This window comes from Bombina bombina, chromosome 1 (genome assembly GCF_027579735.1).
Source record: "Bombina bombina isolate aBomBom1 chromosome 1, aBomBom1.pri, whole genome shotgun sequence".
NCBI lineage: Eukaryota > Metazoa > Chordata > Amphibia > Anura > Bombinatoridae > Bombina > Bombina bombina.
Window position 1 is genome coordinate 1,131,628,347 of NC_069499.1, and position 18,763 is coordinate 1,131,647,109.

Below are 18,763 nucleotides of genomic sequence, written 5' to 3' on the forward strand. Positions count from 1 at the left end.
GTGCAATGTGAATGCGATATCGCGTTCGCATTGCATGGAAGCATTGCACTCACGAGAGAGTGCTTCCATAGGCGCCAGTGGGAGCCTCGGTCTCATACTGTGAGACAAGGCATGAGAACTAGCACAGCAAAGGAGGTAAGTCGTGCAGCGGTGGGCAGCATATTGTAAATATATATGTATATGAATATATGTATATTTATGTGTTAATATGTGTACATACACATAAATATGTATATAATATATACTTACAGTCTGCATAGACCACAATGTAAAGGCACTTTTCAGTGCCAATTTTTGTTCTAACACCCCACACCCTCCAACTTTCGCCCTCAAAGACTGCTTAGTGTTGTTTTTTATTTAAAAAAAATGCTTTTTTGTAATAAAAAAAAAACTACAATATACTTTATTTTGGGACAATTGGGGCACTTTTAGAAAATTAACTAGAGATCTGATCTCTGGTTAATTTTCTGGGCGTTAATTACTACAGCAAGCTAGAAGTAGCAATAACCAGGCACATGTAATGGCTGGTTACTTATTGCGCTCCTGCAAACAGGTGAATTTTCCTGTTTACAGGCATGTGATAAATTAGCGATCCACTTGAAATCTAGCCCATAGTGTGTGTGTGATTATATATGTAATTAAAAATTATTAGAGAAATAGCTTGTAAAGCAATAATTATTTTCTTTTCTTTTATGCATGGCATATGTTAATGAAGAATTATGTTGCTGAATGGTACTAAAGGGACATAATACTCATATGCTAAATCACTTGAAACTGATGCAGTATAACTGTAAAAAGCTGACAGGAAAATATCACCTGAGAATCTCTATGTAAAAAAGGAAGATATTTTACCTCACAATCTCCTCAGCTCAGCAGAGTAAGTTCTGTGTAAAAAGTTATACTTCACCTGCTCCCAGCTGCAGGTAAAAATAAAAAAAAATGAAGAAATGAACAGCAGCCAATCAGCATCAGCAGTGCTGAGGTCATGAACTCTTACTGTGATCTCATGAGATTTGACTTAACTCTCATGAGATTTCATAGTAAGCTTCCTTTACCTGATTGGTGAAATAATATGAGAGTGCACGATGCTAGTCCCTTCAGATGTCCCAGGACAAACACACTAAAATGCTGCTTAGAAATCCTTTACAATGGGAGGTGGCTACTGAGGAACTTTGGAGGTAAAATATCTTTCTTTTTTACATAGAGATGTTCAGGTGATATTTTCTAGTCAGCTTTTTACAGCTATGCTGCATCACTTTCAAGTGTTTAAACATTTGGGTATTATGGCCCTTAAGGAAATTGCTAAAATAAACCAAAAAATCCAAAATTCGAGAATATGTAAATATAACTGATGAAGAGTTGTAGAATCCTCTTGCCTTTGGCATACAATCCTGACATTTTGTAACAGTTGATTCACTGAGAGAGAATGTCTATTTTTAGCCAGTTTGACAACAGAATGTTACTCACTATTACTGTATGATGTTCATGAAGGGTTTCACAACAGCTTTTGTGAAAGTAGTTTAACATCTAACTTTTAATGAGTTTTAAAATTTGCTTTTGTTTTTCAGCCCTGGCAGTGAGGATAATAGTTTTCATGCTTTATAAGTCATACTTTTAACAACGGGCTAATGAAGCTGTAGAGTAAGAATCCTGGTGTAAATTAGATGCCCCTCTCATACCAACCATAACATCTTTCTTCACATCTCTTTAAAAGGAAAAAAAAGAGCAATAATAAAATGCATTATAGCATTTTGTTATTGCAATATTACTTGAATAATAGTATAAGTTTAAAGGGATAGTCTAGTCAAAATTAAACTTCCATGATAGAACATGCAATTTTAAGCAACTATCTAATGTACACCTATTATCAATTTTTCTCCGTTCTCTTGGTATCTTTATTTGAATGTAAGCTTAGGAGTCAGCCCATTTTTGTTTCTTCACCTGGTTAGCGCTTGATGATTGTTGGCTATATTTAGACACCAATCCGAAAGCACTACCCTATGCTTACATTCTTCCCTTTTCAAATAAATATATCAAGAGAACGAAGAAAAATTGATAATAGGAGTAAATTAGAAAGTTGCTTAAAATTGCATGCTCTATCTGAATCATTAAACGGACTGTAACGTTACAAAAAACTTTCATGATTTAAATAGGTCATGTAATTTTAAACAACTTTCCAATTTACTTTTATTACCAATTTTGCTTTGTTCTCTTGGTATTAGTTGAAAGCTAAATCTAGGAGGTTCATTTGCTAATTTCTTAGACCTTGAAGACTGCCTCTAATCGGAAAGCATTTTGACAGTTTTTCACCACTAGGGGGCGTTAGTTCATGTGTTTCATATAGATAACATTGAGCTCTGGCACGTGAAGCTCCTAAGAGCAAGCACTGATTGGCTAAAAATGCATGTCTGTCAAAAGAACTGAAATAAGGAGTCAGTTTGCAAAGGCTTAGATACCAGGTAATCACAGAGGTAAAAAGTATATTATTATAACTGTGTTGGTTATGCAAAATTGGGGAATGGGCAATAAAGGGATTATCTACCTTTTTAAACAACAAAAATTCTGGTGTTTACTGTCCCTTTAAACTCTAATTTTGACTAGACTATTCCTTTAAGTCATGCAAATGGATTAAACACATAGTTAAAATCAGCACTGCAGAGGCAATGCAATTTTGTTGCCGAGATGCTCCCCATACATGCTACTACTTAATTGGTTCTCTGGGCATGTTCAGATCTGGAGCAGCAGCTCATAGCAGGTCTGGAGTTGAATAAGGCTATACTTTTATACCCTTTTCTGTGGTTAAACACACCCAGTAAAACATCTAGTACATTGAAGCATTGTATTATTGCTCTATATCTTCCTTTAACTCTTCTGAAATTGTACTAACAAGTCACCGTCAATAATGACGGCAATACTTTGGGGTAAAAGAAATGTAGTAATAATTTATTAAAAAAATAATAATTATATATATATATAAGTAATGCAACCTCTGAAAAATGTACTTCCAGAGAATAGTGTTAAAAGAAAGCTGAGGATCAAAAATGTTTTACAATACTGTTTTTTAGCCAGGATCAAGCATCTGATTTCTGTAGAGGATCTTCCCACAGTCAGCCATATTTTGGTGACATTGCGTTTGGACTATTGCATGGCATTTTATTATGGTCTCCCAGAAAACTACTGCATTATCTGCTAACTGTACAGTACAAATTCTGCCATATGACACCCATTCTCCACTCCCGACACCCATTCTCCACTCCCTGCACCGGTTGCCAGTAAAATGGTGCATACAATGCAAGATAGGCCTGCTACCTTACAAAGCTTTGCACAACCAGGGGCCAAGCTATCTAAAATATTTACTAGTTCTCTATGTCCCAACTCGCACCCTTTGATCAGCATGCACTCTGAAGCTAACTGTGCCAAAAATTCAGCAAAAATGTGGTGCTCAAGCTTTTAGCCATGCTACTTTGGCTCAATGGAACACTCTCTCCCCAGCATTATGAAAGAAGAACAAGGACGTAAAAGGCACATTAAACATTAAAAAAATAATTGCTTAAATGTGTTCAAAGCAAAGATTAGCCTCAGAATCATTTGTACATGTTTTGAAAGATTATATTAGTTGTTTAAATATTGAAAAAATAAGGGTAACATTCTTATGTCCATAAAGCAGTGGACACATAGGTTAACATAGGTTAACTTTTCTGCTGAGGCCAATTAGGAATGGTTTACTAGAGTGTGCAACCAATGAATGTGTGGGATATAGCTGTGTCTGCACTTCCATGTTTAACATGAATTGAAAAGCCCACAATATTCAGAATTAAATAACAGGAAAGGAGAACACAATAAATAATGAAAGTATATTAAAAAGTGGTTTTACTAAATGTAAGTAAACAATTTATATTAATATCTTGAGGTTTTTAATGTCCCTTTAAGACCTACTTGTTTACACAGTACAAACAACACTAATGCCTAGATTTAGAGTTCTGCGGCCAAAGGGGTGCGTTAGCTACGCGTGCTTTTTTCTGGCCGCACCTTTTAAATACCGCTGGTATTTAGAGTTTACAGAATGGCTGCGTTAGGCTCCAAAAAAGGAGCGTATAGCATATTTACCGCAACTTCAACTCTCGATACCATCGGTGCTTACGGACGCGGCCAGCTTCAAAAACGTGCTCGTGCACGATTCCCCCATAGAAAACAATGGGGCTGTTTGAACTGAAAAAAACCTAACACCTGCAAAAAAGCCGCGTTCAGCTCCTAACGCAGCCCCATTGTTTTTTATGTAGAAACACTTCCTACGTCTGCACCTAACACTCTAACATGTACCCCGAGTCTAAACACCCCTAACCTTACACTTATTAACCCCTAATCTGCCGCCCCCGCTATCGCTGACCCCTGCATATTATTTTTCTGCTGCCCTAACATCGCCGACCCCTATATTATATTTATTAACCCCTAATCTGCCGCCCCCAATGTCGCCTCCACCTAACTACACTTATTAACCCCTAATCTGCCGACCGGACCTGAGCACTACTATAATAAATGTATTAACCCCTAATCCGCCTCACTCCCGCCTCAATAACCCTATAATAAATAGTATTAACCCCTAATCTGCCCTCCCTAACATTGCCGACACCTAACTTCAAGTATTAACCCCTAATCTGCCGACAGGAGCTCACCGCTACTCTAATAAATTTATTAACCCCTAAAGCTAAGTCTAACTTTAACCCTAACACCCCCCTAAATTAAATATAATTTAAATCTAACAAAATAAATTAACTCATTAAATAAATTATTCCTATTTAAAGCTAAATACTTACCTGTAAAATAAACCCTAATATAGCTACAATATAAATTATAATTATATTATAGCTATTTTAGGATTTATATTTATTTTACAGGTAACTTTGTATTTATTTTAACCAGGTACAATAGCTATTAAATAGTTAAGAACTATTTAATAGCTAAAATAGTTAAAATAATTACAAAATTACCTGTAAAATAAATCCTAACCTAAGTTACAATTAAACCTAACACTACACTATCAATAAATAAATTAAATTAAATACCTACAATTACCTACAATTAAACCTAACACTACACTATCAATACATTAATTAAATACAATACCTACAAATAACTACAATTAAATAAACTAACTAAAGTACAAAAAATAAAAAAGAACTAAGTTACAAAAAATAAAAAAATATTTACAAACATTAGAAAAATATCACAACAATTTTAAACTAATTACACCTACTCTAAGCCCCCTAATGAAATTACAAAGCCCCCAAAATAAAAAAATGCCCTACCCTATTCTAAATTTAAAAAGTTCAAAGCTCTTTTACCTTACCAGCCCTGAACAGGGCCCTTTGCGGGGCATGCCCCAAGAAATTCAGCTCTTTTGCCTGTAAAAAAACACATACAATACCCCCCCAACATTACAACCCACCACCCACATACCCCTAATCTAACCCAAACCCCCCTTAAATAAACCTAACACTAAGCCCCTGAAGATCTTCCTACCTTATCTTCACCTCACCGGGTATCACCGATCGGTCCTGGCTCCAAAATCTTCATCCAACCCAAGCGGGGGCTGGCGATCCATAATCCTGTGGCTGAAGAGGTCCAGAAGAGGCTCCAAAGTCTTCATCCTATCCGGGAAGAAGAGGCGATCCAGACCGGCAACCATCTTGATCCAAGCGGCACCTTCTATCTTCATCCGATGAGGAACGGCTCCATCGTGAAGACCTCCAGCGCGGATCAATCTTCTTCCGACGACGTCCAACTGAAGAATGAAGGTTCCTTTAAGGGACATCATCCAAGATGGCGTCCCTCGAATTCCGATTGGCTGATAGGATTCTATTAGCCAATCGGAATTAAGGTAGGAAAATTCTGATTGGCTGATGGAATCAGCCAATCAGAATCAAGTTCAATCCAATTGGCTGATCCGATCAGCCAATCAGATTGAGCTCGCATTCTATTGGCTGATCAGAACAGCCAATAGAATGCGAGCTCAATCTGATTGGCTGATCGGATCAGCCAATCGGATTGAACTTGATTCTGATTGGCTGATTCCATCAGCCAATCAGAATTTTCCTACCTTAATTCCGATTGGCTAATAGAATCCTATCAGCCAATCGGAATTCGAGGGACGCCATCTTGGATGACGTCCCTTAAAGGATCCGTCATTCTTCAGTTGGACGTCGTCGGAAGAAGATTGATCCGCGCTGGAGGTCTTCACGATGGAGCGGTTCCTCATCGGATGAAGATAGAAGATGCCACTTGGATCAAGATGGTTGCCGGTCTGGACCGCCTCTTCTTCCCGGATAGGATGAAGACTTTGGAGCCTCTTCTGGACCTCTTCAGCCGCAGGATTATGGATCGCCAGCCCCCGCTTGGGTTGGATGAAGATTTTGGAGCCAGGACCGATCGGTGATACCCGGTGAGGTGAAGATAAGGTAGGAAGATCTTCAGGGGCTTAGTGTTAGGTTTATTTAAGGGGGGTTTGGGTTAGATTAGGGGTATGTGGGTGGTGAGTTGTAATGTTGGGGGGTATTGTATGTGTTTTTTTACAGGCAAAAGAGCTGAATTTCTTGGGGTATGCCCCGCAAAGGGCCCTGTTCAGGGCTGGTAAGGTAAAAGAGCTTTGAACTTTTTTAATTTAGAATAGGGTAGGGCATTTTTTTATTTTGGGGTGCTTTGTAATTTCATTAGGGGGCTTAGAGTAGGTGTAATTAGTTTAAAATTGTTGTAATGTTTTTCTAATGTTTGTAAATATTTTTTTATTTTTTGTAACTTAGTTCTTTTTTATTTTTTGTACTTTAGTTAGTTTATTTAATTGTATTTATTTGTAGGAATTGTATTTAATTTATTTATTGATAGTGTAGTGTTAGGTTTAATTGTAGGTAATTGTAGGTATTTTATTTTATTTATTTATTGCTATTGTAGTGTTAGGTTTAATTGTGACTTAGGTTAGGATTTATTTTACAGGTAATTTTGTAATTATTTTAACTATTTTAGCTATTAAATAGTTCTTAACTATTTAATAGCTATTGTACCTGGTTAAAATAAATACAAAGTTACCTGTAAAATAAATATTAATCCTAAAATAGCTATAATATAATTATAATTTATATTGTAGCTATATTAGGGTTTATTTTACAGGTAAGTATTTAGCTTTAAATAGGAATAATTTATTTAATAAGAGTTAATTTATTTTGTTAGATTTAAATTATATTTAACTTAGGGGGGTGTTAGGGTTAGACTTAGCTTTAGGGGTTAATCCATTTATTACAGTAGCGGCGAGATTCAGTCGGCAGATTAGGGGTTAATAATTGAAGTTAGGTGTCGGCGATGTTAGGGAGGGCAGATTAGGGGTTAATATTATTTATTATAGGGTTATTGAGGCGGGAGTGAGGCGGATTAGGGGTTAATAACTTTATTATAGGAGCGGTGCGGTCCGCTTGGCAGATTAGGGGTTAATAAGTGTAGGCAGGTGGAGGCGACGTTGAGGGGGGCAGATTAGGGGTTAATAAATATAATATAGGGGTCGGCGGTGTTAGGGGCAGCAGATTAGGGGTACATAAGGATAACGTAGGTAGTGGCGCTTTGCGGTCGGCAGATTAGGGGTTAATTATTGTAGGAAGCTGGCGGCGACGTTGTGGGGGGCAGGTTTGGGGTTAATAAATATAATATAGAGGTCGGCGGTGTTAGGGGCAGCAGATTAGGGGTACATAAGTATAACGTAGGTGGCGGTCGGCAGATTAGGGGTTAAAAAATTTTTATCGAGTGGCGGCGATGTGGGGGGACCTCGGTTTAAGGGTACATAGGTAGTTTATGGGTGTTAGTGTACTTTAGAGCACAGTAGTTAAGAGCTTTATAAACCGGCGTTAGCCCAGAAAGCTCTTAACTACTGACTTTTTTCTGCGGCTGGAATTTTGTCGTTAGATTTCTAACGCTCACTTCAGCCACGACTCTAAATACCGGCGTTAGAAAGATCCCATTGAAAAGATTGGATACACAAATGACGTAAGGGGATCTGCGGTATAGAAAAGTCGCAGCTGGAAAGTGAGCGTTAGACCCTTTAATGACTGACTCTAAATACTGGCGGTAGCCCAAAACCAGCGTTAGGAGCCTCTAACGCTGGTTTTGACGGCTACCGCCCAACTCTAAATCTAGGCCTAAGATTCCTAACTTCAAACCCTTTCATGTAAATGTACCATGTGTAAACTTCAAACCCTTTCATGTAAATGTACCATGTGTAAAGTGTTTTGAGTCCAATAAGGAGAACAACTCTCTATTAGTTATTATTTTTAGGAACATTCTCTTATATTCAGCAACACCATTTAGATACCATGATATTTGAGATATATATATAGATATATTTATTATATATATATTGGAACTATGCAATTAAAGTATCTTCATTAATCTGTCTAGGTCCAGTGGTTCTAGCTTGTTGCTAAATGATGCTGTTACCTGCTGATTGTACCAATCTGCTGCCTCCTTGCGGTGCTTTTCAATGATAGCTTCGTACTCCTTTCTCATATCGGCAATGATCTTCACCAAATCTTGTGATGGAGCCGCATCAATTTCAACATTAACAGATGAATTTTTCTTCTGACCCATGGCCACCTTCATATCCTATGTTTTTAAAGTAAATGATTTCAATTAATTACAAATTTCAACTTTTTTCCCCCAAAATTAACTTGATAAATCCTCACCTGGCATATGTTATTGAGGAACAGTTATAATGTCCTAAGTACGCATTACATTTAGTTATCAAACATGTATGTGTATTGACAAAACATCAAGGCTATAAAAACTGTAGGAAGCCGTGCTTGTAAAAATATTCTATAAAATGCATTATTTAATACTAATTGTATTTGAGAGATCATGTTATACAAAAATGTTAGTAGATTATTTATAATTAAAATTATATCATTTAAAATGGCCCATGAGAATTTTTTAATTTTGCATTTCCATAATGCTTCCAGAAAACAACAAAATAAATACATGAAATTCACATTAAAATCAGAGACTCCTATTATCCAAGTCAAAACCAAACTCTTCTCCAACAAACTGATGGAGCAAAATCAGAGTATGGAGCCGATTTAACAAGGACTGAATGGCCCTGAATGTAACTGTTTCCGCGCGAGCCTTCAGGTTTGCCGGAAACAGGAGTTAAGAAGCAGCAGTCTTAAGACCGCTGCTCCTTAACTCGTACGCCTCCTCTGAGGCAGGGACATCAATCCGCCAGATCGCATACGATCAGGTTGATTGACACCTCTGCTAGTCGCCAATCTGCAGGGGGCGGCATTGCACAAGCAGTTCACCAGAACTGCTTGTGCAATGATAAATGCCAACAGAGTATGCTGTCTGCATTTATCGATGTACAGTTAACATGATCCGCTACATCGGATCATGTCCACTCGCACTTTGTTAAATAGGCCCCTATAAGTACTACACATAATGGGACAGATTATGAGTGACGTTATTATCAATCATCTATGTTCCTTTAAACATATCAATAAATGTATTGCTAATCATGAAGTAGAGAGATAGTCAAGTAATGAAATAAAACTTTTAGACAGAAGGAGGAGGGCTTAGGAACCTGCCATAGGTATAGCTATATATTGTATTGTATTGTCTTAAAGCGATATTATTATAGTGGGGAAGATATTACATTCCTTTCTTATTTTTCTTCTTTAGTTGTAATATTATTATTATTTTAAACAATAATAAAATACATATTGAAACATTGCAGATATAACATTGTATTCGAGAAAATTGTGCAATTATAAATTATATCAGTATAGTGTCAATTAGTCTTTTTGTAGCCAAGCAGGTAAGTTCCTTAGAATCATATAACAATGTGTATATGTACTGTACTATGAGGAAATTTACAGCAAACTGTGTTAACTATTTTATGGATTAAAAAGGTTATTGGGACATTTTGTATTGTCGATATAGTTAAACATGTTGGCTTTGTTTTGTTTCTAAAATAATCTGGACCATTAGTCTCATTTTACTAGTTTTAATAAAATTAAAAAAAAAAACATGAATAATTCCAGACTTCAGATTTATTGTAGTCCTAGAGATTTACTAAAAATGAAAAGAACTTTCCGATGAGGAAGATTCTTCTAATACTTATGTTATCACACTATGATGATTAACCAACATGTTTGATAACTCTCCCAATATGAGTGAATGCTTTAATTTGTTAACACAGAATAAGTCTGAATCACTGTTTTTGTGTAAGAGAAAAGTTATATGATATAAACTGTGTATTACAAATTTAAAAGGGACAGTAAAGTCAAAATTAAAGAGACATGAAACCACATTTTTGTTTTCTTTCATGAATCAGGTAGTGCATACAATTTTAAACAACTTTTTAATTGACTTCTATTATGTAATTTGCTTAATTCTCTTGATATCTTTTGTTAAAGGAGCAGCAATAGACTGCTGGGATTTAGCTTAAAAACAACTTTTTTTGTAGCCACTAATCAGCAGCTTCTGAACCTACCTAGGTATACTTTTCAAAAAAGGATACAAAGAAAACAAATGATATAATTTAAATAAATTGGAAAATTATTTTAAAATGATGTGCTCTGAATCATAAAATTAAAAAAATGAGTTAAATGTCCCAAAAGAGAAACACCTAAACAAAAGGTTAATTTGTCATGTTGGAGGGAAGGTGGTACAGGAGTCATTCATGGAAGTTCTTTTTTACAGAAGGGGTTGTTGAGTAATTTAACAAACTTCAAAAATAGGTGGTAGGGATAAATACTATATGGCAAGGTTTTCAGTCTTAGGTAGTGGGCCTCCCTATGACAAAATTTAAAAGACAACACCCCTCCCATAACAGATGTTAATTTATTTATTCTCTTTAATGAAAAATGTAATATTTATTTTTAGTTTTGTTTTGGGGAATTTACATCTTATCCAGGGTCCACACACAGCTCTCAAGAGCTGATTCTGCTCAACCAAAAGAGAGCTTCATTCACATTTCAATTTGCACTTTGTTACTCCTGTGTTAAATGTAAGTTACTGATCAAGACATCAAATGCAACCCAGCCTCTTAGTGATTTCATCCTCAGTGTCTTTCTTCCTCCTACGTTCTGCCCTTTGCCTTTTTCTACCACTACATGACAAGTGTCATTATCATCTCTTCTTTTGTCAAAGTCACCTGCTGCTTGTGGTTTTTGTAGGATAAGTGTCAATGCTCCTGTGCATCCCTTTATATGGTCTAGTCTAGTGCCCCCTGGAGATGAAAACCACTGCTCTAGGGGAATTCAAGGATGCTCAGGGTTTGCATAAGCATAATTATTTAATTAAAGGGACATTAATACCCCCAAAAAATATTTCATTATTCAGATAGAGAATTCAATTTAAAAAAAGGTTTCATATTTACTTCTATTATCAAATTTGCTTTTCTCTCATTTTATTCTTTGTTGAAGAAAGTAGGTGGTGTGCACATGACTGAAGAACTACATGACAGGAAATAATGCTGTCATCTAGTGCTCCTGCTAATATATGAAACTGGTGCAATACTGCTGCTGGCACATGCACACTCCTGAGCTTTACATCACTGCTTTTCAATAAAGGATAACAAGAAAATGAAGAAAATTTGATAACAGAAGTAAATTGGAAAGTTGTTCAAAATTGTATGTAATATCTGAATCAAGAAAGAAAACAAATTAGGTTTTTCGTCCCTTTATGTTTACACTTCAGAAAGAAATGTGACCAGATTCAATGTGCCTTTTGGTTTTTATCTGTGATCCAAATCACTAATCGGGAAATTATTTACTAGACTTTAAGACATTTTTTTAAACATAACTAACTTCTATTTTTAGATTCTAATGGTTATGACATACAGTATATAGTGTGGTTCCATTATCTCAGGAAGGCTTTTGCAACCCTGTGACAGTGATAAACATCACACAGGTGCAGAATATTTATTGCATTCAACCAAATGGATTCCTGAGACCACCCTGCCCTTAAGCAACAAGGTTTGTCGAAAAAAAAAAAAAAAATTTGCTTACATTTAAATAATGTTAAGCAACTCCTTGTTTTGCTGTAATATCTACACCCATTACATAGCACTATTGCCCACAAATAGAAAAGCTGTATTATAAAAAGGTACACAGTTTATAATAAAGTTTTGAAACCAATCCAGAAAATGACAGGAATAAATTAATGATTTTGTTTGTTTTTGTTTTTTGATTTTTTAAGAAAAGTCCTCAACAATTTCTTTTAATTATTACAATAAAACTAGAGAACATAAAATGGCTTTAACTGTTCTTCTTCCCATATGATTAGCGTGAGTGTGTACCTCTTCGTGGCTCTTTCTCATGTAGATAAGTTGCTTCCTCATGCCTTCAATCTCCATTTCCAGATCTGTCCTCACTATGGTGAGATCGTCCATTACTTTACGTAGGCCCTCAAGGTCTCTCTCCAGTGTTGTGCGAATTGCTTTCTCTGTATCGTACCTTCATGGAATATAAATAAATACATATTAAAAAAAAATCTGCCCAATTCATTTCAGTAGCATCAGTTTAAGTCAAGTTGCTGAAATTATTTTTTTATTGTCTCGAGGCTCAGAAAAGAATTTTAGAGGGGAAATGAGTAGTGGGAAAGGAGTAGTGGGGAATATGAGTTTCTTAGAAGAAAACTCAAGTTCACCCCAATTCAAAGGGTAGCTAATAACTATTATATGATATGTATTTATTTTTTGTTTTCTCTCACTAGGGGCCTGATATTCAAAAGCTCATCGTCATGGAGAGAAATCATGCAAAATCTTTGGGATTTGTTAGACGTTATATTCTAATGTAGGCGTCTCTCCTCCTGAGTAGAGAGCTTTTCAGTATCAGGTCCTGAATCACAAATGCCCTCAATTTCTGGTAAAGTATTGTACCACACTAGCCATTTTGAAAGAAAATTGTTCTTGAGACAAGGGCAGTGGTGGGATTCAGCCAGTTCTCACCAGTTCTTAAGAACCTGTTACTAAAATTTAGAAAGTGTAAAGAACCTGTTCTTAAACATTAGAAAGTGTAAAGGTTTCTTATTTTAGAGAAGTTAGAGAACCAATTGCTAAATTTTCAGAATTGCACCAGAACCTGTTGCTAAATCACTGGACAATGGGCAAAATTTATGGATGCTTATGAGGTTCTAAGGAGCCTCTTTGTAAAGGTGAGATCATGTTCAAAATTAATTAAAGGGACATGAAACCCAAATTTGTTCTTTCATGATTTAGATAGAGAATACAATTTTATACATTTTTCCAATTCACTTCTATTATTTGCTTCCTTATTCCTTCTCTTGTTACCTTTGCTGAAAGGTTTATCTAGGAAAGCTCAGGAGCAGCAAAGAACCTAGGTTCTAGCTGCTGATTGGTGGCTGCATATATATACACCAATTGACATTGGGTCACCCATGTGTTCAGTCAGCAACCAGTAGTGCATTGCTGCTCCTTAAACAAAGCAAGTGAATGAAGCAAATTTGATAATATAAGTGAACTGGAAAGTTATTTAAAATTGTATGTTTTACCTAAATCATGAAAGAAAAAATGTGGGTTTTATGTCCCTTTAAGCATCACTTCATCTGTACATTCTAGTGGGCGCCCCTGCCATCAGTACTGCCAGACACATGAAATCTTACACATCAAATCTATTGACTGGGGTTGTGGTCAGGATTTTTTACCTACGCCAACGCCAACGCCAAGCATTAGGAATTCATAACAACTCTATTGCTACTGTAAAGTATGTAATCTCACTGTCATGTCTCGATATTTTAAAGCTGAAAAGTTTATCTGGATTTTTTCTTTTACTTTTTTCATGTTTACTATTGTGCATATGTTAGAGTGGATTTTTTTTTTTTTACAGAGGGTGTCTTTTTCTGGTTAAATTTGATTGCTCTGTAATGTTTTGGAGACATTTTCTTGATGTGGTATTACTCACAGTGCAGCTTGTTCTTTGCAACAAGCGGTGAACAGTTACAAGCTTTGGCTCTATAGATTATTATGGAGAGTTACTCGCAGCTTGTGGAGTATATAAATCTCTGTGAAAATAATGTATTTTACATAAATTATTTCCTTTATCTGCTTTTTACTAATACGCTTTGCACTTCTCTCCCTTTCTCTTTATCCAATTTTCTCTCCCCTCACTCGCTCTCTCTCTAATGCATTTCCATCTGGCTCTTCTTATTTTCTCTTTGCTCTTTTCTTCTCTATCTCTCTGTCTCTTCCTACCCTACTTTCCCCACTTTCATATGATCAGGTTTGACACACCTGTAGCCAATCACTTGTGGTTGAGAAACAATGCTCTAGGGTACTAGTTTTCAAACTGGTACTCAGGCCTCCCTGGTCAGATTTTGAGGATATCTGAACTAGAGCACAAGTGAAACAATCAGCTGATAAGTAAATATCGGCTAGATTCCGAGTTTTGTGTTATGGTGAAAAGCAGCTTTATCAGGTTATAACGCTGCTTTTTCACTACCGCTGCTATTACGAGTCTTGCAGGTTTAGGGGCACCACACACTTTTGGTCATAATGCAAATCAACTTACGCAAATTGCGTAAAGTCTTTTTTGAATGGGATTTTCATAGCACCGATATTACAAGCTTTTCCTGGGAGGCCAAAAAGTGAGCGGTACACCCTATACCACCAAGATCCGTAACGCATTCTAAAGTCAGTAGTTATGAGTTTTACTCTACAAAGCTGTAACATAAAATTCATAACTAAAGTGCTAAAAAGTACACTAACACCCATAAACTACCTATTAACCCCTAAACCGAGGCCCTCCCGCATCGCAAACATTAAAATAAAATTATTAACCCCTAATCTGCCGCTCCCGACATCGCCGCCACTAGAACATATTAACCCCTAAACCGCTGTACTCCCGCATTGCAAACACTAGTTAAATATTATTAACCCCTAATCTGCCGTCCATAACATCGCTGCCACCTGTCTACATTTATTAACCCCTAATCTGCCGCACCCAACGTCACCGCCACTATACTAAATTTTTTAACCCCTAAATCTAAGTCTAACCCTAACCCTAACACCCACTAACTTAAATATAGTTAAAATAAATCTAAAGAAAACCTACTATTAATAGCTAAATAATTCCTATTTAAAACTAAATACTTACCTGTAAAATAAACACTAAGCTAGATACAATATAACTAATAGTTACATTGTAGCTAGCTTAGGGTTTATTTTTATTTTACAGGCAATTTTGTATTAATTTTAACTAGGTAGAATAGTTACTAAATAGTTATTAACTATTTAATAACCACCTAGCTAAAATAAATACAAATTTACCTGTAAAATAAAACCAAACCTGAGTTACACTAACACCTAACCTTACACTACAATTAAATAAATTACCTAAATTAAATACAATTAACTAAATTAAATTACCTACATTAAAAAACCCACTAAATTACACAAAATAAAAAACAAATTACAAGATATTTAAACTAATTACAACTAATCTAATAGCCCTATCAAAATAAAAAAAAACCTAGCCTAAACTACCAATAGCCCTTAAAAGGGCCTTTTGCGGGGCATTGCCCCAAATAAATCAGCTCTTTTACCTGTAAAAAAAATACAAACAACCCCCCAACAGTAAAACCCACCACCCACACAACCAACCCCCCAAATAAAAACCTAACTAAAAAAACCTAAGCTCCTCATTGCCCTGAAAAGGGCATTTGGATGGGCATTGCCCTTAAAAGGGCATTTAGCTGTATTGCTGCCCAAACCCTAATCTAAAACTAAAACCCACCCAATAAACCCTTAAAAAAGCCTAACACTAACCCCCAAAGATCCACTTACAGTTTTGAAGACCCGACATCCATCGTCAATGAAGCCGGGAGAAGTCCTCAACGATGCTTGGAGAAGTCTTCATCCAAGCCAAGAGAATTGGTCATCCAGACGGGCAGAAGTCTTCATCCAAATGGCATCTTCTATTTTCATCCATCCGGCGCAGAGTGGGTACATCTTCAAGACACCCGGCGTGGAGCATCCTCTTCTTATGACTCCCAATGAATGAAGGTTCCTTTAATTGACGTCATTCAAGATGGCGTCCCTTAGATTCTGATTGGCTGATAGATATTCTATCAGCCAATCGGAATTAAGGTTGAAAAAATCCTATTGGCTGATGCAATCAGCCAATAGGATTGAACTTCAATCCTATTGGCTGATCCAATCAGTCAATAGGATTGAGCTCGCATTCTATTGACTGTTCCAATCAGCCAATAGGATTTTTTCAACTTTAATTCCGATTGGCTGATAGAATTCTATCAGCCAATCAGAATCTAAGGGACGCCATCTTGGATGATGTCACTTAAAGGAACCTTCATTCGTTGGGAGTCGTCGTAAGAAGAGGATGCTCTGCGCCGGATGTCTTGAAGATGGACCCGCTCCATGCCAGATGGATGAAGATAGAAGATGCCATCTGGATGAAGACTTCTGCCCGTCTGGAGGACTACTTCTCCCGGCTTGGATGAAGACTTCTCCCAGCATCTTTGAGGACTTCTCCTGGCTTTGTTGACGATGGATGTCCGGTCTTCAAAACTGTAAGTGGATCTTTGGGGGTTAGTGTTAGGTTTTTTTTTAAGGGTTTATTGGGTGGGTTTTAGTTTTAGATTAGGGTTTGGGCAGCAATACAGCTGAATGCCCTTTTAAGGGCAATGCCCATCCAAATGCCCTTTTCAGGGCAATGGGGAGCTTAGGTTTTTTTTAGTTAGGGTTTTATTTGGGAGGTTGGTTGTGTGGGTGGTGGGTTTTACTGTTGGGGGTTGTTTGTATTTTTTTACAGGTAAAAGAGCTGTAATTAGTTAAAATATCTTGTCATTTGTTTTTTTTTTGTGTAATTTAGTGTTCGTTTGTTTTTGTAATTTAGGTATTTGTATTTATTTTAGTTAATTGTATTTAATTTAGGTAATTTATTTCATTGTTGTGTAAGGTTAGGTGTTCGTGTAAGACAGGTTAGGTTTTATTTTACAGGTAAAATTGTACTTATTTTAGCTAGGTAGTTATTAAATAGTTAATAACTATATAGTTACTATTCTACCTAGTTAAAATAAATACAAACTTGCCTGTAAAATAAAAATAAACCCTAAGCTAGATACAATGTAACTATTAGTTATATTGTAGCAAGCTTAGGGTTTATTTTACAGGTAAGTATTTAGTTTTAAATAGGAATTATTTAGTTATTAATAGTAGGTTTTCTTTAGATTTATTTTAATTATATTTAAGTTAGTGGGGGTTAGGGTTAGACTTAGGTTTAGGGGTTAATACATTTAGTATAGTGGTGGCGATGTTGGGGGCGGCAGATTAGGGGTTAATAAATGTAGATAGGTGGCGGCGATGTTAGGGGAGGCAGATTAGAGGTTAATAAATGTAGGTAGGTGGCAGCGATGTTAGGGGAGGCAGATTAGGGGTTAATAATTGTAGGTAGGTGGCGGCGATGTTATTGGTGGCAGATTAGGGGTTAATAATATTTAACTAATTTATGTGATGCAGGAGTGCGGCAGTTTAAGGGTTAATATGTTTATTATAGTGGCGGCGATGTCCGGAGCGGCAGATTAGGGGTTAATAAGTATAATGTAAGTGGCGGCGATGTTGGGGGCGGCAGATTAGGGGTTAATAAGTGTAAGATTTGGGGTGTTTAGACTCGGGGTTCATGTTAGGGTGTTAGGTGTAAACATAAATTTTGTTCCCCCATAGGATTCAATGGGGCTGCGTTACGGAGCTTTACGCTGTTTTTTTGCAGGTGTTAGACTTTTTTTCAGCCAGCTCTCCCCATTGATGTCTATGGGGAAATCGTGCCCAAGCACGTACAACCAGCTCACCGCTGACTTAAGCGGCGCTGGTATTGGAGTGCGATATGGAGCACAAGTTTGCTCTACGCTCACTTCTTGTCTTTTAACGCTGGGTTTGTAAAAACCTGTAATACCAGCACTGTAGGAAAGTGAGTGGTGACAATAACGTGCAAGTTAGCACCGCACCCCTCATAACGCAAAACTCGTAATCTAGCCGTATGGTTATTTTACCTGCTCTCATCCAAGGTAATCCTGAAAATCTAGCCTGTTGGGCAGGACTGAGAACAGGTTTGAAAACCAGTGATCTAGGGATAGTAAACGACCTGATAACTGTATTAGTGCAGCTGCCAGTGTGTCATTGGTTGTACCTGGCATATCCTTGAATAAATACTTAACACAACTAGTGAGGTACTTTAGATTTACAACACTGATTTGAGCTTACACATTTTCATGAAATAAAAGGATTTTTTTTTAAAAATTACCAGCTGTAATATTTAACAGTTTACTAAATGCCTGGTGGTACACATGGGGTGTTCAGGTCCCTTTAGAAAGATACAACCATATTTCCATGAATTAGCTTTGTTAGGAACCTGTTAATAATTTAATTACTGCACATTATTTGCAGCCTTGATGCTACATTTCTAATCTGTGTGTAACATTCCTATAGGGCTATTTGGCAGTAATAGAACAGTTATTGCTCACAAAAATTACGTTTTTTTTAATCTTACAATGTTTAGTTTCATTTGACCTTGCATATTTGTTTCCCTTTATTTTATATTTGTGCTTCCTGTGAAACATTAAAACAAATGCAGAGATCTCAAGGATGAATATTGTATACTGGCAGGCAAAACAGGGAGTAATCTGATATGTTTGTATATAAACAGTATTTGTTCTTTGTCCTGCTGCTGTTTACATGAGTCTCTATACATTCTGGTGT

General features: G+C 36.5%; 1 protein-coding gene across 1 annotated transcript in view; it reads right to left on the reverse strand.

The window, feature by feature from the left end:
• The window catches only part of LOC128645577 (keratin, type I cytoskeletal 19-like), a 73,038-nt gene that overhangs the window by 17,867 nt on the left and 36,408 nt on the right, over nucleotides 1-18,763 (reverse strand). Inside the window, exons 3-4 of the mRNA XM_053698655.1 lie at nucleotides 12,332-12,488; nucleotides 8,476-8,640 (exon numbers count right to left, since the gene is read on the reverse strand). Coding sequence (XP_053554630.1) covers nucleotides 8,476-8,640; nucleotides 12,332-12,488 — 322 coding nt within the window. The remainder of the gene's footprint in view (nucleotides 1-8,475; nucleotides 8,641-12,331; nucleotides 12,489-18,763) is intronic.